Here is a 17,793-nt window from a genome sequence, read left to right as displayed (position 1 = left end):
GCCTGGTACCCAAGCACACTGGTCTCTAGCAGGAGGACACCCATTGATTGTGCATGTCTAAAGGTATCTGTTGTGGTTGACCACCATGCCTCCACAGTACACACTTCACAATTCTTAGTTATTGTTACTTGGCAACAGAGTCAATTTGCATTCAGGTCCATCCAAGGGGAAGGGTAAGGACCTAAGAGAAATTGAGCACTGCATTATGTGAAGTACTTGACACACATATTCACAAAAACCCCCAGGAGATGGTGCTTTAATTATCCCCATTTTGAAGATGAGGATACTGAGGCTTAGGGACATGAAGAAACTGGTCCAAAATCATACAACAGGGAAATATCAGAGCAAGATTTCAAACCCAGTTCCAGCTCAGGGAAGACTGCGTGAACATCTATTTCCCCCATTTCCTCATTTCCACAAGGAGGAAAATACCACAGTGAGTCCAGTCTACCCCTTCACCGCATCTCCACTGCTTCTTGGTTGGTGGTGGTGGATGGCAGTGGCCATGGATTCCATTCACCTGGGGCCTAAGACTCTGACCCTCAGTGTGGCTGACAAGGTTTATATAATTGGAGTCCACGGAGACACAAAACTTCTCTGTGTTCAAGTCCCTAGGACTGAGGGCCTTCAGGCAGGAACAGGCCACTATGACTTTGGCTTCCTCCTCTGAATGAGCCCCCTAATTCCTCCTTGCAGATCCCTTAGCTATGTGCACCCATCATTGGCCTTAAGGCTGTGTCCTTCCCCTACTGATGAATAAGTCTGTGCTTAATGCTCTTTGCACAGATGTGTGTTCCCAGTATCTCTTGTTGCATAAAAGGACAGGGAGTCCCCTATGCCCTTCAAAGATGTCCAATTTTCTTGGCAATGGCACATGTTCTTGACTACTGGTATACACCATAACAGCTTTTATGACTAGCTCATCAGAGAAAAGGTGTCCTAGTCCCCAGTATAGCCCTGGCCTTCCAACCTCCAAAAGCCCTGTTCTGCTCTACACAAGCACCAACAACCAAGGATTATGGAGGGTGGAGTCATCCCATACTTGAGGATCTTCTCCTGCTTCTCCAGGGAATAGCCCAATGGGCTACCAAATAGCCCATTTGGTAACTGGAGACTTGCCCCCTCAAGACTACTTCTGACCAGTATAAATTTAGTCATTGTTTCTATGTGACACATTTACTTTAGAATTCAGACTTGTCTTCAAGACTTCTGGAAAGGCTCCATCCTTTTTTTCAAGGAGCCTTATGAGAAAGAACTTACTGTAAGGAACAAAGAGACATAAGCAAGCTTGCATCAAGGGCTACTGCATATAACCATTGGAAGAAAGCAAGTAATATCAGAATTACCCCCAGAGCCTTAGAACACAGACATTCTGCTTTAGACTTACGGATATATAAGAGGAGCCATTTTCCCCTTCTTCTCTAGGGCAGTAGTGGAGGTCCAGGGTCTCATAAGGGGAATCAGGAGAGTCCTAGGCACTCGGCAAGGAGCCAGAACACCCCGCATCCAAAGTAGGGAAGAAGAGGCTGAGAATATAGTATGTGGAGAGTGACAATGGGGAGCTCACCTCCAGAGACAGGAGCAGATACTTCAGGCCAGCTGCATGAACTGTGCTCACAGCCATGAGGGGACATGCCCTGAGGACTGCCCAAACTACTGACAGCAGGAGAGCCATAAGAGCTGAGACCTTGCAAAGAGATGACCTGGAGAGGGGCGCCTGGGTGGCTCAATCAGTTGAGCGTCCGACTTCAGCTCAGGTCATGATTTTGCAGTTTGTGAGTTCGAGCCCCGCATTGGGCTCTGTGCTGACAGCTCAGAGCCTGGAGCCTGCTTCCGATCCTGTGTCTCCCCCTCTCTCTGCCCCTCCCCTGTTCATGCTCTCTCAATAATAAATAAATGTTAAAAAAAAATATGACCTGGAGAAATGTTATTGTGATTGTGACCCTATATAATATTTTTGGGAGAGAAAGAGAGAATGAGTGGAGTACAGGCTAAGGGAGGGGGAGAGAGAGAGAGAGAGAGAGACCCCAAGAAGACTCCATGCCCAGTGTGGAGCCCAACATGTGGCTCAATCCCACGAACCATGAGATCATGACCTGAGCTGAAACCAGGAGTCATATGCTCAACCAACTGAGCCACGTAGGTGCCCTGTGACCCTATACTTTAAAAGCAGGCTGGTAAAGGTCTGGGAGGAGCATGGCTTACACTGGATCTTAATTACATTTTAAATCAGTAGCAAAAAATGTGTCCCAAATCAGCACACAGCTAATTGCCTAATGAAAAACTTAGACATGGCAATCAGAGGGATCAGAAGATATGGAAATCACTGTGAGATGGAGAAAGCTTAGTAGGCTTTACGAATGCCACCGTTCAGTGAGAATAAAATGGAAAACTTGAGCAATAGATGGTGTGAGTGTAGGGTGGTAAGCATTGGTCTGGAAGGCACAAGGTTGAACTTAAACCTTTATCGGTTCCCATCCTGAGCCTCAGCTCTCTCCTCCTGGGAGGAACACATAGGTCACCAAGTCCCCTTAAGGCCATGCCCATCTCAAGCCCTGAATGATTCTCTAGGAGCAGCAAGAAGATGGCCAGGATCTCCTTGTCTTGCAGACCCTCTTTCTTTGACCTTTGATTGTGGAGAGAATGTCTCTGACCAGAAGTAGGGGCGGATGGAGAAATGTCCTATAGATGCTTGACCTTGCCTCCTTGAATACCAAGGGGCCTTCAGCCTTTCCCAGAAGAAGCATCTCACTTTAAATTCCTCCCAATTCTAGTCAAAATTCTTTTGATGGTCATTAAAATTACATGAATGGCTTCATGCAATTTTAATGTTCTCTACCCAACAAGTTCTGCAGGAGAAATCCCCCCAGGCACATCCATTGATCATTCTAAGTAGATACAACAAAGCATTTCAAGACATGAGTTTTAACCAGAAAGAAAATGAAATGAATATTTCATTTATGATGGGTCATCTGGTAAGGATTTTTTTCTAATTTTTTCATTAAAAAATCAAACAACTAAATCCAACCTCTTGTAAAGGCATTGACCAAGTAGATACCAACCTCATGGATTTATCAAACACCATCTCAACCAAGCTTCCTTATAACAACTGCACTGGATTTACAAGCCAATAACCTCTAAAATCATTTTGCCAACCAACTGAGCTAATCTGGTTTTGCGCTTCATAAAAATAGATGTCTGTGTAATGTTCCACTTGTCCCTGGATCTCTCACTGATACTACCCTAACATCCCCACAACTCAGCATCTGTGAATCAAAAGCTTGGGCCTGGGCAACATTCCATGATGATCCCCAATATTCTCATTCCCTGGTGTCCACACCCAGTCTAATCCTCTGGCCTTGAACATACAGTCCTCTGGCCTGTCAATATAAAGGATTTCAGTCCTGTGATTAGATTATGATATGCAGTTGATCCTTGAACAATGTAGGGGTTAGGAGCACCAACCCCTTGACACAATGGAAAATCCACACATAACTTTTGATGCCCCAAAAACTTAACTACTAATAGACTACTGGTTTTTGTTTTGTTTTGTTCCATTTAATGTTTAGTTATTTTTGAGAGAGACAGACAGAGACAGAGACAGAGTGCAAGCAGGGGAGGGGCAGAGAGAGAGGGAGACACAGAAACAGAAGCAGGCTCCAAGCTCCAAGCTGTCAGCACAGAACCCGATGCAAGACTTGAACCCAGGAGCCATGAGATCATGACCTGAGCCAAAGTCAGACGCTTAATGTACTGAGCCACCCAGACACTCCCTAATAGCCTACTGTTGACCTGAAACCTTACCAATAACATAAATAGTTGATTAATCCATATTTTGTAGGTTATATACTTTTTTTCTTACAATAAGCTAGAGAAAAGAAAATGTTAAGAAAGTCATAAGGAAGGGGAAATGCACTTATAGTACTCTACTGTATGTACTGAAAAAAAAGATTGTGCTTATAAATGAACCCAAACAATTCAAACCCACGTTTTTCAAGGTCAACTTTATAACATCACAATTTCAGCCTTGTGAGACCCTGAATAGAGAACCCAGGTCAGCCGTGCACAAACTTAACGACCTATAATACAACATAAGATGATTAATGGGCATTGTTTTAGGCCACTAAGTTTGTGGAAATTCGTTATGAAACAATATGTGGGGAAATCCATACTGGTGATGGAGATAGGAAGTTATCGAACAAACTATGCCAATTTCAAAGATGATCCAGTTGCAAATTCTGTCCTGCCAATGGCAGAGATGATTTGAAAGGAGAGAAATCAGAATGTGGAGGAGACACGAAACCATATTCTAAGATGGGAACCTAAAAAATCTCTTGGGCCAGAGAGACGATGTTTGGCCTCAAAAAAGGAAGCTTGATTTGTGTCTTCAAAGACTTGATGGGCTGTCCTGTGTCAGAGTTATTAGACATGCCCAAATTGCGGGAAGCACAAGATGGATGTAATCTCAACATACCAAAGGAGGCTTTAATACCCCAAGATTCCTAGCGATGGAAAGGGCTACCTTTATTATCTACACTTCTAATTCAGTCCAGATTCCTAATTCATTCCAAGTACAAAATATACTATTGAATTACGTTAAAAATAAGAGGACGGGGAGCCTAGGTGACTCAGTCAATTAAGCACCCAACTCTTGATTTTGGTTCAGGTCATGACCTTATGGTTTTGAGATCAAGCCGTGCATTGGGCTCTATGCTGACAGCACGAAGCCTGCTTGGGATTCTCTCTCTCTCCTTCTCTCTCTCTGCCCTTCCCAGATGTGAGGGTGAACTGACATGGCATCATGCCAAGGACAAAGCGATTCCTGAATCCTGCCCTCACAAGTTTCCAAGAGGATAAGCATAAACTAAGGGAAAGGAAGATGTAGCACACTCTAAGGCTTTAGCCTCAAATCTCGGGGTAAAATTCTATGAAGTATGACTGCATCTATTAGAATATTCCCTTTTCTTAAGCAGGAGTTTCCCAATAGCCTGATGCCAAAGCACTCTGAAGACCTATTGCGATTATTTCACCCCTAAAACAAAAGCCTGTGTTGAGCGTCACAACCTCTAATTTGAGAAAAGATTATTTCTTCCAGGGAAAAACAGAAGAGAGCAAATGAGACCTAAGCAAGTCAGGAAAGGAACCCAGCACCCAGAGGAGGCTGATCTGGGCTACCCACTCCAAGCCTTTCTTCACCCAAGGAGAACCAAACCGTTGGGACTGCTTGTCATTCAGTCTTGATGGTCCCTATAGAAATTCTCCTGTCCTCTCTGCAATGTTAGATTCTCCATTTCCTGACTTCCACTTCACTTTATCATATTGCTTGCCTGCTTTGTTCATTTACTTGGAGCACATCCTCAAATAGCTTTCTGAGAAAAGGTAATAGAGGCTAATTTTAAACCTTGTCTAGCTGAAATAACATTAGTCTTTCTTCCTCCTTTGCTGATGTTTTCCTCAATCTAAATTCTAAATTTAGAAATTCTAAAATGGATATATTTTTCTCAGAATATGGAAGGATTGCCCCATTGTCTACTACTTTCCCATACTGCTCTTGAGAAACCTGAAGTCATTCTGATTATTGTACATGGTCTATTTTTTTCTCTGTGCTTTGGTGTGGTTTTTCTTATTGCTAGCCCTGGATACCTTTTCAGTGGGCCCCTGCAATATGGAAATTCATGTCTTTCTAAAATTTCTTCCTTATATCATTTTTGTCAATACTCTGTTCTCGCACAGGCTGGAGAGAGCCCCCTCACGAGTGATGGCAAACATTATAATCTACTGACCTGCATAATTGCATCATGCTGAATGCTAACTAGGGCATCAGGGGAGGGAGCATTGCTTTTCCCACCTTCCGTTCCAGAGCATTGCCTGAGTAGAAAAAAAGTAGACTAATTCCTTCACCCCAAAACTGTCCAAGGCCATTGGGAGAGTAACAGCTCTGCAGGATTCACAACCGTTGTCTCATCTCAGAGCCCATCTGACAGAATTTACCAATTCAGCTGCTATTTCTTTTGGCAGATCTGGATGCCTGTCCTCCAAATCCCTCTCCCTATTAGATAAAATTCATCTTCATATATACTTTCTACCCCATTTCCATCATAAATAATTTTCCCCTCCATTTTCTCTGTTCTTTCTTTCTGAAACTTGTATTAGCTGGATGTTGGGACTTCATGGATTGATTATTTAACATTATTTATTCTTCCCTATTTCTTATCTCTGTCTTTCTGTACTTCTGCCTGGGAGATTTCTGAAACTTTATCCCCTAACACTTCTATGGAATTTTTTAAATTCCTGCTATCATATTTTTAATCTTCAATAACTCTTTCTTATTCTATTTTTCCTTTACATGGCAGCCTCTTCCTGTCTGGAGAAAACAATATTTTAATTTAAATAGTGGGTTTCTAAGTTTTCTTGTGCTTCTCACCATATCTTTGTGCCCTTTCTTTACCCTGTGGTTTTTGTTTGCTTTTGTTTTGAGTTCTTGCCATTGTTTTTGTCTCTTGTTCCTGTAAGAAACATTCTTCAAATGCCTGATGGCTTTCAGCCGCTCATAATCCAGCCTGAGGCATTCAGAAGCTGATTGGAAGCATGGCATGGAAAGGCAAAACTTACCAGCTGAGCAGTGACAAATATCCAAATGGCTTTTTCTTTACTGAAGAGTAAGGTGCTTTGCTTTTCTTCAACACATTACACATAAGAACTGCTGGCCCAAAGAGTAATTCTCTGTCTGTACATCCAAGAATAGGCTGTAACTCTGTCTATAATCTGTCTATACTATGATGGGAATAGCTGTCTAAGTCACTCTGGCTTGGCCAGGCACAAGACAACTACTAGTTTATATATTCCATAAGCTTCCCTGTGAGTGACCACCTCTATGTGCAAAAGTGATTCAGGTTCTTTACATGACTAATCTCTTTATGATGCTCCCTCCTGACCTCTCAAATTTCAGCCTGTTGAACTATTTCATATGTGGTAAATGCCATTAGGAGAGCTGACCGTCAGCCACAAGACTGCATAGCCGTTTCTTGGTCCTCACAAGAATCCTCCCCAAGAGCATCAGTGACTCCATATTCAGAGGAAGATATTGAGGTGATGACTTGGGTCTGACACCAAAGCTCAAGTTTGGACCATAGCTGACCCTCACCTTACCCTACGGAATTTACTTTTGTTCTGCAAAGAGAATGTGGTTTCTAGGGAGAAGGGGGTATCATCATTCCATATGGAACTGCCAGGAAGGGTGGTAAGGGGACAGAGGAGAGACCCCCAGAAGATGCTGCTTCTCCTGCTCGGCTGTCTCCTACCTGCTGCCAATGGGAAGAGCTGTCTCCTCTGCTGGCCAGGACTGCCTGCATTGATAGACTATGATCTGCAGATTCTTTGGGGCACCCCAGGGCCACCCACAGAGCTCTCCCAAAGCCTCCACACCTTATTCCTGAAGGATCATGTCTTCCTCGAACCCTGGTATCTTGGTGAGGCACAGCCTAAAGACCAGGGATCCCTTTACCTGGCCTGGGCTCTTATATCCACAACTGCCCTTCATCCCATGTCCCATTCTCAGATCAGAACCGTATGGAAGAAGCAGCAGCCAAATTATTCAATCACATAGATGAAGCCATCAAGAAGTTCCGAGATAGTGAGGAAGCCCCAAGCTTGGGTTGACAAAACCCAGTCCCCCAAGGCACTCCCAGAAGGCCCACTGGCCTAGGGTGGGGATATGTGGGGAAGAGTGGTGACAGACACAGCATCTGTGTGCTCTGTGCAGTTTTTGTTTGAAAAAATGACTTGAATTCCCAACCTTGAAAGAGTTATGCAATTGATTCCAACTATAAAATGTAGGTGATGAAAGCACCATCTCCTCCTCTTCGTCCCAGATAAACCATCACTTTTGGAAGAGATTCATATCCAGCAGAAGGTGTTTACTGAGAAGCTGGATGAGATATCTGAGGAGCTGAAGGAGAAGGGTGAGAAGTGGAGCTGGCCCCCACCCACCACCCAGTCCTTCACCTCCCCAGGACTGTGGAGAGCAGAGCCCAGTCACCTCCCTAGGACTGAGAAGAGCAGAGCCCAGTCTGCAGCCCCTCCTGCATGCCTCCCCAGGAGCCCCCTCCCCTGCCCACATACTGGGTGCCTATCCACACTTCCTCCCAGCTCCCTTTCCTCTCACACCCCAACCCTTCCTGGCTCTGTCTGCCTCCCCAACACCTCAGTTTCTCTACCATCTCACCCTCCCTGGCAGCCTGCAACAAGTCCTGTGGTGAGTATGTGTGGGGACCTAGGTGGGGGGATGAGGGGTGAGGGGCACATGGCTCTGGCTAAGGCTCCTGCCCATCTCCTCTCACAGACCTACGCTCCACACTGGAGGTCATGAACTGTGCCAACTGCAAGACACACTTCCTCACCTGCAAAGACCCCACTCTTTGCCCAGGTCAGTGGCAGCAGGCCATCCTGCCTCTAGCCTGCCCCCACTCCATCCCAGATCGCTGTTGTCTCTGTCTGGATTGTCTTCCTCCTCTGCCCAGCCCCGAGCTCTTCTTTCACTCCATCCTCACCAGAGATGATAGCACCTGCTGGAATTTCTTGATGTCATATGTCCAGCTTCAGAGCCATAGAGCCACCTGCTTCTAGGGCATCTCCCCCAGAGGTCCCTCAGGACCTCAAAGCCAGCATGCCTGGAGACTTGTTCAAACTCATCCCCACTGCCCAAATCTACTCTTCTCTCAGGGCGCCTCTCAGCAAATTACCCCATTTAAGTCCTTAGCCTCCTAAATTGAGAACCTCCCTCTCCCATACTCGGTACATGCAATCATCAAATCTTATTAAATAATTCTTAAATGAGTTGCCATATTTTCATTTCTATATCTACCATGGTTCTTCAGGCATCCTCACTTCTCACCTGGATTATGTCAGCATCTCTCAACTGGCCTCCCTGCCCCTCTTGGCCGCATCTTAACAACCAAAGAACTCCTTCTCAAGGAGCAAATCTACCTATGACACTCCCTGTTTATAGCCCAAATGCCCCACAGATAAAGTCCATCTCCTTGGAGGGTCCTGTGCAAACAGCCCCTGCTTATCTCCCACCAGCACTGACTCCCCAGTCACACTGAGCTGCTGACATGCTGGACATACAGATAGCTTCATGCTTCTGCCCTTGAACTTTCTGTTTCCTCTGCCTGGAACACAGTTCAGTCCTTAATTGTGGGACTGAAACTGAAATCCAACTTATCTTTCAAAGTCCAACTAAAAGTCCTGTTACCTAAGAATGTTTCCCTGACCAGCTCCCACCCCCTGAGGCTCAACAGCCCTCCTAGTGGCTACTTCTCCTCTGTTCTGTCCTGCTCTGCTTCCTCTGTCTCCTTCCTAGAGCACAGGGACTGTGTCTCACTCCTCTATAGAAATATGCGGGGCACACTGTGGGTGCTCAGTAAGTGTATGCAAACAAATGACTGAGTAGGCAAATGAAAGGAAGAAAGAAGAGGCTGAGTGGGCAAATAAAAGGAGGAAAGAAGAGGCCCAGATTCCTCACTATTCCCAAACACCTGGCTCCCTCTTTTATATCCTCAGCCAGTACTGGGAGTACCTTTGCATGGTTTGTGAGCCTTGGAATTATTCTGTTCCTGGCATCTGTAGCTGGAAGTGGGTGAGTTACTTTCCAAGCCCCAGCATCCCCAGGGAGGACACACTGACTTATCCTTCCCTGACTTATCTCCACCCTGTTTCCTAGCCCAGATGCTACATTTTCTGGCACGAGAAGAGGAAGAAGGAAGTAGAAAAGGTGCTGGAAAGGGAGACCCCTGCCAGAATATAGGGGTCCCAAGAGGGTAAAGCTGGGGATAGCAAGGCTGGAGGCCCCAACTCTGGCTCCAACAGTCTGACATCCAGAGCACAGTAAGACCAAGGCTGGGGCTTGGAAAACCCCATTTCCCCTTAGTGTAAGCACACACCCAGGGCCAGGGGCCCAGGACACAGTGGCAACAAAGCTCCACAAAGTGTCCTCTGCCTATAGCTATCCTTGTCCCTCTGCAGACCTTCTCCCCACCCTGGGCCACCATGCTCCCTGACCTGGACAGATGATCAACATGGCCCTCCTGCCCTCTGCTCCTGGCTGGCCTCAGCAAGCAGGAGTTCGGAGGGACAGAGGCAAGGGCATGTGACAGGTCAGGGTTTTTCTTTCTCAGCAGGAACCCAGCAGTCCACTGGTCTTCCACAGCTGAGCAGAGATAGTGCAGTTGCTGTCAGGAAGCCCTCTCATCACTGGGTTCCTGTAACCATCCCTTCCCTGACCCGCTCAGATCTGGTGTGGTCGCAGCTCTGTGACCCAAGAGACCACCCTCTGTCTTGTGGCTTCCCTATGCACATACTTTATAAACACCTTTTATTAAAATACCTTCCTACTATTGGAAGTGATGGACTGTAGTATCTGCTTCTTGCGGGGCCTGGACAAACAAAGCTGGCACTGTGATCCTCCCCATGCAGTCCTCACAGGGCTTGTTCCCTCTCCTCACCCTCCCTCTGCTGGCCCACCACCCTCCTCCCTCCTGAAATGCCCCTCTCCTGCTGCCCTGGCCCCAGCAGTGGTAGCTCCACAGTTTCAGTCTAGCCTCACCTAATTCCAGCACCAGAGGTGAAAGCAGAGGTGGCCTGGATCCCTCAGGGGCCACTGTCAGATGTTGAACAAAGGCAGTGAGAGGCCAGCTGATGGCCCAAGGACTAGCAGAAGAACAGGCTCTAGAAAACAGACTCCAGGTCACATTGACAACAAACCTCATCCACATCCTAGCCAAGATGAATACCCTGGGGACATCCAGGTCCCCAGTGGATCTGGTGCTACTAGCAAAGATGTTTCACTGGCTCTGCCTTTTGAGGGTAGGGAGGGCTTTGCCTCCTCCTGCCCCATCCCCGTGTCATTTTCCTTGTCTGTCTCCAAGGCCACCAGATTAAATGGAACCGCTGAGTCCTCCAGGCACAGTTCTGCCCATTCTCCCTCAACCTCAAGCCCTTCCTCACAGGTGCTCCCAGCCTTTTCCTTGACTCAGACTCTGCTCTGAGACTCAATGCGACCTATCCAGCAGCTTTGAAGCCACTGACAGGTCCAGAGCCCTGGTCATCAGGTCAACCCCTGATTGCTGAAAGGAAGCAGGTCTGAGACCAGAGCTAAGGGCAAGTAGCAGAGAACCTGGACTCAAATCCTGACTCTGATACTGTTCCCCCATCTGAGCATGCAGAAAGGTATCATGCTTCAGCCAGGTTGGTGTGCCCTGTCCCAGGAGCCCACTGGGTTCATATTTGTTGTCATCCTACATGTGCTCATGCTGTGGGTCAAAATGTAACACCCTCACCCCTTCCCCTCATCCTCAGTCCATTGAAATATTGTGAGGACCCACATCCCAGCTCCTGAAACAAGACTTCTTGTCTCCATAGGCCTTGTTGGTGTCCTCCACTTCCAGAGCTAGCAGCCAGGCTAAAAGGGATCTGACTTCATCAGCACCACCCCCACTGTAAGGGCTGCTCCTTTGGCAGGGGTGGAAGGGACTACAAGAGACTGAGTTAAGATGTATATATGTCATAAAAGGCAACCAGGGCAGGGAGCACAATGGCCAAGGGTAGCTGTGGGTCCCCAACCATAGGCATCCCCAGCCCCCAGCCAGGGGGATCCAGCCAGGATCCACTTTACGGTAGTATCTTCAACTGTGAGAGGCCAGAGAAGCAGGGAAGTGAGGGAGGAGTGTTTTCATTGAAGGTTCAGTGTTGCAAAGAAGTGGAAATATGAGAGGCTTGGGTTCAGGCAACTCCAAGAAATGTGATATGGCTGGAGGGCACAGGTAAGAAGGTGGCAAGAGGTGGGACCCACAGAGGCACCTAGGCCCAAAGGGAGCTGAAGCAAGTGGGCAGGGAGGGCTGGGGGAGGCAGTGGAGGGTTTCCCAGGGAGAAGACAGGACTCCAGAGAGGGATAGGATGGGTATGCCCAGGCAGATGAGGCTCCACATGCTTGAAGCTGAGGTGTTCCCTCCATCCAGCTCCACAGACCCTTCCTGCCTCACAAAACTGAGGAGGGTACATAGATGGAAGGGTTTTGGAGAAAGCACAAAGACATAGCTACAGCAATATGGTGACAATGTCCTCATAACCACTCTGGATGACTGAGCCAGAGTCCCCCAGGCAGTGGTCATGGACCTCCAGGAAACTGTGGTTCTCTCTGTGTGTCTGTGAAAGCTGGTTGCCATCTAGGACAAAAGAAAAGCCAGGCTTTCATGGTGGTGATGTTGTTTTCTTATTTGTATTTAAATTGGGACTTAGACCATCACTTCAAAGTATCCAGAGCAACTGTTTTGTGATGCATTCAGTGAAATCCTGAGTATAATTTATGAGTGTGTGTGTTTGTATGTGCACATGTCTTATCAACAGATTTTTTTTTTATTATTTGAGGGCATATTTGCATGAAAAGTAGATATTGAGTTCTGCTACAGTAGAAAGATTAAGGAATTTTGAGTCAGGTAAATCTTGGTCAAAATATAGGCTCAAGGATTTTATGCTTCCAGCTATGACAGAGCAGTTTATAGGACACCAACACTCCCACTGAGGGCAACTAAATACAAAATATATTAAAAGAGCAAAATAAAGCAAAAAGTTTCTTTAAGGACCCAGGTCCCTATGTGTCTAAGGTTCTGGAAGGAAGTAGAGCTCCCTGTGGTGAGCCCTGTGTCCTGCAATGAGCTTCCCCTTGGCACTGGCAGGCTTCAGCGGTGCAGGCTGAGGGGCTTGGGGGGTGCTGGCCTACAGATGCCTGCAAAGTGTGGAGAAGCCAACAGAGCTTTCAGCAATATCATGGGCTGGAGAAACAAACCGTGGAGTTCTACCTGGCCAAGACAGAATGTGAATGATCCAGATCCCTGAAAGTGCAAAGGTACAGAAAAGGCAAATAAAAGCATGCACCATCCCCCTGAAGCATTCCTATTCCTAACTTTCATAGGCCCAAAGACAAAGAAATCAAGCAGAAAGGATCTGAAATGCATTTTGTCAGAGATTTGCATGATAGGGAAATGAAAAGTAGAATTGGTGATCCACACAGGAAGACAAGTTTTGGTAAACACTCCAAGGTATTGGTTGGAGAGGCAACAGCCTAAAAGAAGGGGTACACCAGAGGCAAAACAATCCTTACAAAGTATGGAGCTAAGCCTCAAGGCATTGCAGTCTCTGACAAAATTAAAGAGACTATTCTTATTCTATATCACTACTGGGGGATAGAGTGAATACTTTCAGAAGGAAAATAACATCATCTAAAGCCACTACCCTGTTTGATTTGCAATATCCGGTATTCAAACAAATATTAACAAGCATGCCAAAAAGAGAAGCAAGGGAAAAATCAGATGATAGAAACAAACCTACAGGTGATCCAGACATCAGCATAATCTGATATGAATTTTAAAATACATGTGACTAATGCATCCAAAACTATTCTTTGCAGCTTTACTGTGATAAAATTTACATTTAATATTGTGTCAGTTTAGGGGGTCCAATGTGCTAATTTGATATACTCACAAAATTGCAAAACATGGGACACCTGGGGGACTCAGATAAGTGTCTGACTCTTGATTTTGGCTCAGGTCATGATCTCACTGTTCCTGAGTTCAGGCCCTGCATTGGGCTCTATGCTGATGGTGTGGAGCCTGCTTGGGATTTTCTCTCTCTCTCTCTCTCTCTCTCTCTCTCTCTCTCTCTCTCTGCCCCTCCTCGACTCATGCTTTCTCTCTCTCTCAAAATAAATAAATAAAATTATTTTTTAAAAAATTAATTCAAAAAGAAAGAAAAATGCAAAACAATTACTACCATAGCATTAACTACCATCTCCCTCACATCACATAATTACTGTCTTTTTTTCTGGTGAGAATATTTAAGATTTGTTCTCTTAGGAACTGTCAAGTATTTAATACAATATTATTAACTATCACTATGCTGCTGTACATTAGATCTCCAGAACTATATTTGTCTTATACCTAGAAGTTGGTACCCTTTGACCAATATCTCCCCATTTCCCCCACCCTACCCCCAGTTCCTGGCAACCACCATTCTATTCTGTTTCTATGAGTTTGGCTTTTTTAGATTCCACAGGTAAGTAATATCATACAGTATTTGTCTTTCTCTTCCTGACTTATTTCCCTTAGCATAAGGCCCTCAAAACTCATCCATATTGTTGGAAATGTCAGGAGTTTCTTTTCTCATGGCTGAATAATATTAATATATTCATATATATGTCATGTGTATATATTCATGTATATATATATATGTATATATTCATATATATAATTTTATTTATCCATTTATCTGCTAATGGGCACTTAGATTGATTCCATATATTGGCTGCTGTGAATAATGCTGCAATAAACAGGGAGGATAGATATCTCCTCAAGAGCCTGTCTCCATTCCCTTTGGACATATACTCAGCTCCAAAAATTTCTCTTTGGTTCTTTTATACATTTTTCTATCTTTTTATTGAGCTTCTTGTTTTGTTCTTGTATTATCTTCCTGATTTCATTAAATTATTTATGTTCTCTTATAGTTCTCTGACTACCTTCAGAATAATTATTTTAAATTCTGTCAGGTAATTCAAGGATCTCCATTTCTCTGGAGTCGTTACTGGACTTTTACTTTGTTCCTTTGGTGATGTTTCCTGATTCTTCATGATCCCTGTAGCCTGGGGTAGGTGTCTACTTATTAGAAGAAGCAGTCACCTCTTCCAGATTTATGAACTGGCTTTGTAAGGAAAAACCTTCACCTGCTAAAAGGGGCATCTTGGAGGCTCCAGTTCAAGGGTGTTGGGGTGGGAGGAACTGGATTGGTGTGGGGGATGAGGTGCAGGAGTGACTTCATCAGCTCAGGCTGTGGGTCCACAGCACCAACTGTCTGATCCTTGGTGAATACAACAGGAAGTCCACAGAGGCTGCATGTGCTTTGACATCCTCAGTGGACCTCCACACCCAGTGCCTCCAGGTCCAGATAATGTTACTTGCTTACTAATATTTCATACTCGGCCATAAAAAAGAATGAAATGTTGCCATTTGCAACAACGTGGATGTAACTAGAGTATTATGCTAAGCAAAATGTCAGCCAGAGGAAGATAAATACCATGATTTCACTCATATGTGGAATTTGAAAAACAAAACAAATGAGCAAAGAGATAAAATGAAAAAAAGACAAACAAAGAATAGACTCTTAAGTATAGAGAACAAACTGATGGTTGCCTGATGGGAGGTGGGCAGGGGGATGGGTGAAATAGGTGATGGGGATTAAGGGGGGGCACTCATCCTGATGAGCACTGAGTAATATACAGAATTCCTGAATCACTATGGTGTATACCTGAAACTAATAGAATATGGTATGTTAACTGCACTGGAATTAAAATAAAAGAAAATTTAATTTAACTATTTAAACATAAGTAAATAAAGAAATAAGTGCCAGAAGTTGTGAGTGTGTGTGTGTGTGTGTGTGTGTTATGTATTTTTCAACAAATGGTGTAATTGGTCATCCATAGGCAAATATGAGCTTGGCCTTTAGTCTCACACATTATTAAGAACATGAACTCAAAATGTATCATAGGGTTGAATGTAAAATATAAAACTATAAAACTTTAGTGTAACACATAGGGGGAAATCCTCAGAATCTGGGATTGGACGAAGAATTCTTAGATAACACCAAAAGCACAATCCATGAGAAGAAAAACTGATAAATTGAACTTTGTCAAAATGAAAACTGTCGCCTGTTAAAGACCCTGTGAAGAAGACGAAAAGACAAGCTACAAACTGGAAGGAAAGATGTGCAAACTACATATCTGACAAAAGGTGAGTGTCTAGAATATATAAACTTGCAATAAAAGTCAAACAATCCAATTAGAAAATGTGCAAAAAACATAAGACATTTCACAGTGGAGGATATACAAGTGCCAAATAAGTACATGAAAAGATATTCAACATCATTACACATGAAGAAAGCACCAGCAAAAGCCACGATGAGATATCGGAGGGCACACTGGCCTCTAAGACTGACAGTGCCAGGTGCTGGTGGGGACATGGGGCAAGAGGGTCTCATATGACCTGGGAGGGAAAGTAGGACAGTGTTGCTACTCCACAACACTGTTGCGGGGTTGGGGGGCTGTGCACATGCCCCCAGGATCCACAGGTTTCTGAGATGTTTCACTGGCAGGGCTCCAGGGTGGCATTCCTCTTGGCTGGTTTACAGAGTCTACCACTGTTCCTGCTGATGAGTATGAGAATCATGGTACACGGCCTTTTCCAGAATCTGGCAGTGCTCTTAGGTACTTTGGAGCCTGACTGGTCAGTCTGGAGCAGCCTAGACAAGAGTCCACACTCCCAGCAAGGCTGCCCTCCACTCTCCCCTCCCAGTCACCAGCCACCCCTCCCATCACAGTCCTGGCTGAATCTTCTAGTCGTTTTCCAGATCTGACACGTGCTCCCTTCCCTTCCACCTGGGGTTGTACTGAGCCTCTCCCTAAAGGAAACACATCTCCTGTATGCCCTCACTCCACCACACACCTGCCAGAGACTCTGATAGGAGGAAAGCAACTGACACTTTTCTCATTTCTATTCTACACACATGCTTGTCACTTTATCTCATTTTACTGTACCAACACAGAGTAAGCCTTACAATTGTCTCTTCCCAGATGAAGAAATTGAGACTCAACCAAGTTGTGACTTACTCAGGCACATCTTTTTCCCAAAGAGCATTCCAAACTTTTCCAAAGAGCATTCCAAACTCTTCCGTGCAGTCTGGAAGCTGAAAAGAAAATCAGGAAGCTGAGGACTAAGGAGAAATCTTGCCCTTCACCCTCACATTCCCACCGCAGAAGTCTTAGTGCCTCTGTAGGTGGTCGTTTTTATCAACACTCTTGTAAGAATGAAATCTGGCCCTATCCCCTGTGTTTCCTTTTTATTCTGACCCTGCTTGGTCTGCAATGGAAAATTCCACTTGAACATGTCATTTCCTCTTCTAAATCAATTGTCCCACTTCTTTTAAAATCACTTATTGAGCACCTTCAATACCCAGGAACCATCTAGCTGCATTATCTAAATCGTTCCTGGCCTTCAACATAACCCTATAGAAAAGGCTATTCTCCCATCAAATGCCATGCCCCAGCTTTGTTCCCATCAGCTGGTACACTACACAGTGTTCACATGTGTGGGTGGCATGCACTGGCATACACCCTCAGAAGGCACAAGATACAGAGAATGCCATATTTCAGGTCAAGATCCGAAGGTTACAAAACCAAAGGTATCCCAGTTTGTTCACGAGCCAAGATTTGAACCCAAGTCTATCCACCTTCAAAAACCCTGTACCATTTTCCCTCCTTCTCTCCTGACTTTGGGATAAAACAGTTGCACACAGGGAGGTCAGGAGGGGGCACCAAAAAGACCATTTGAAGGAAGAGAATCTTGACAGAAAGGCAGCAGGTTATTGAGAAATGAAAATGTAGGGCCCATCCCAGCAGAAGTAAGCCATTAGCACCCTATGGTGGCAACTGATACCAAGTGTTTGGTAGGGATTCCATCTCCTTCATGAAAGAGACACCTAAACAGAAAAGAGTATATCCTCACATCTGTTTGAAGTTAGGGATCAATAGTCTCTGCCTCGGGAAATCCATAAAGCCTTTAAAATTCTTGTGTGGCAATGAAGACCACCAGACACTCCTGGAGACTGAGCCCATGCTCTACAAATACATAACATCTGCTAGAAGAGATGAGCCTCCTGGGCCACTCCCCAGAAGGAGAGGCTGTGGCACTCAG

General features: G+C 45.1%; 1 protein-coding gene across 5 annotated transcripts; it reads left to right on the top strand.

Annotated features, from left to right (window-relative positions):
• Positions 1-7,005: 7,005 nt before the first annotated feature.
• TEX51 (testis expressed 51) lies at positions 7,006-10,400 on the top strand. Of its 5 annotated transcripts, none has more exons than XM_045475073.1 (8): positions 7,006-7,469; positions 7,559-7,633; positions 7,872-7,961; positions 8,237-8,254; positions 8,342-8,425; positions 9,562-9,637; positions 9,727-9,772; positions 10,179-10,400. In XM_045475073.1, the coding sequence occupies exons 1-8, from the start codon at positions 7,220-7,222 to the stop codon at positions 10,209-10,211; spliced, it is 672 nt and encodes a 223-aa protein (XP_045331029.1). In that variant the 5' UTR covers positions 7,006-7,219; the 3' UTR covers positions 10,212-10,400. The 5 variants fall into 5 exon arrangements, with proteins under 5 accessions (XP_045331029.1, XP_045331031.1, XP_045331032.1 ...); XM_045475075.1 differs by having other exon boundaries at positions 9,722-9,772; XM_045475076.1 differs by lacking the exons at positions 9,562-9,637; positions 9,727-9,772; positions 10,179-10,400 and adding an exon at positions 8,553-8,835.
• The last annotated feature ends 7,393 nt before the right edge of the window (positions 10,401-17,793 follow it).

Source organism: Leopardus geoffroyi, chromosome C1, assembly GCF_018350155.1.
Source record: "Leopardus geoffroyi isolate Oge1 chromosome C1, O.geoffroyi_Oge1_pat1.0, whole genome shotgun sequence".
In the NCBI taxonomy this organism is placed as follows: domain Eukaryota; kingdom Metazoa; phylum Chordata; class Mammalia; order Carnivora; family Felidae; genus Leopardus; species Leopardus geoffroyi.
Note: the sequence above shows the minus strand (reverse complement) of the source record. Positions and strands in the feature narration are given on the sequence as shown.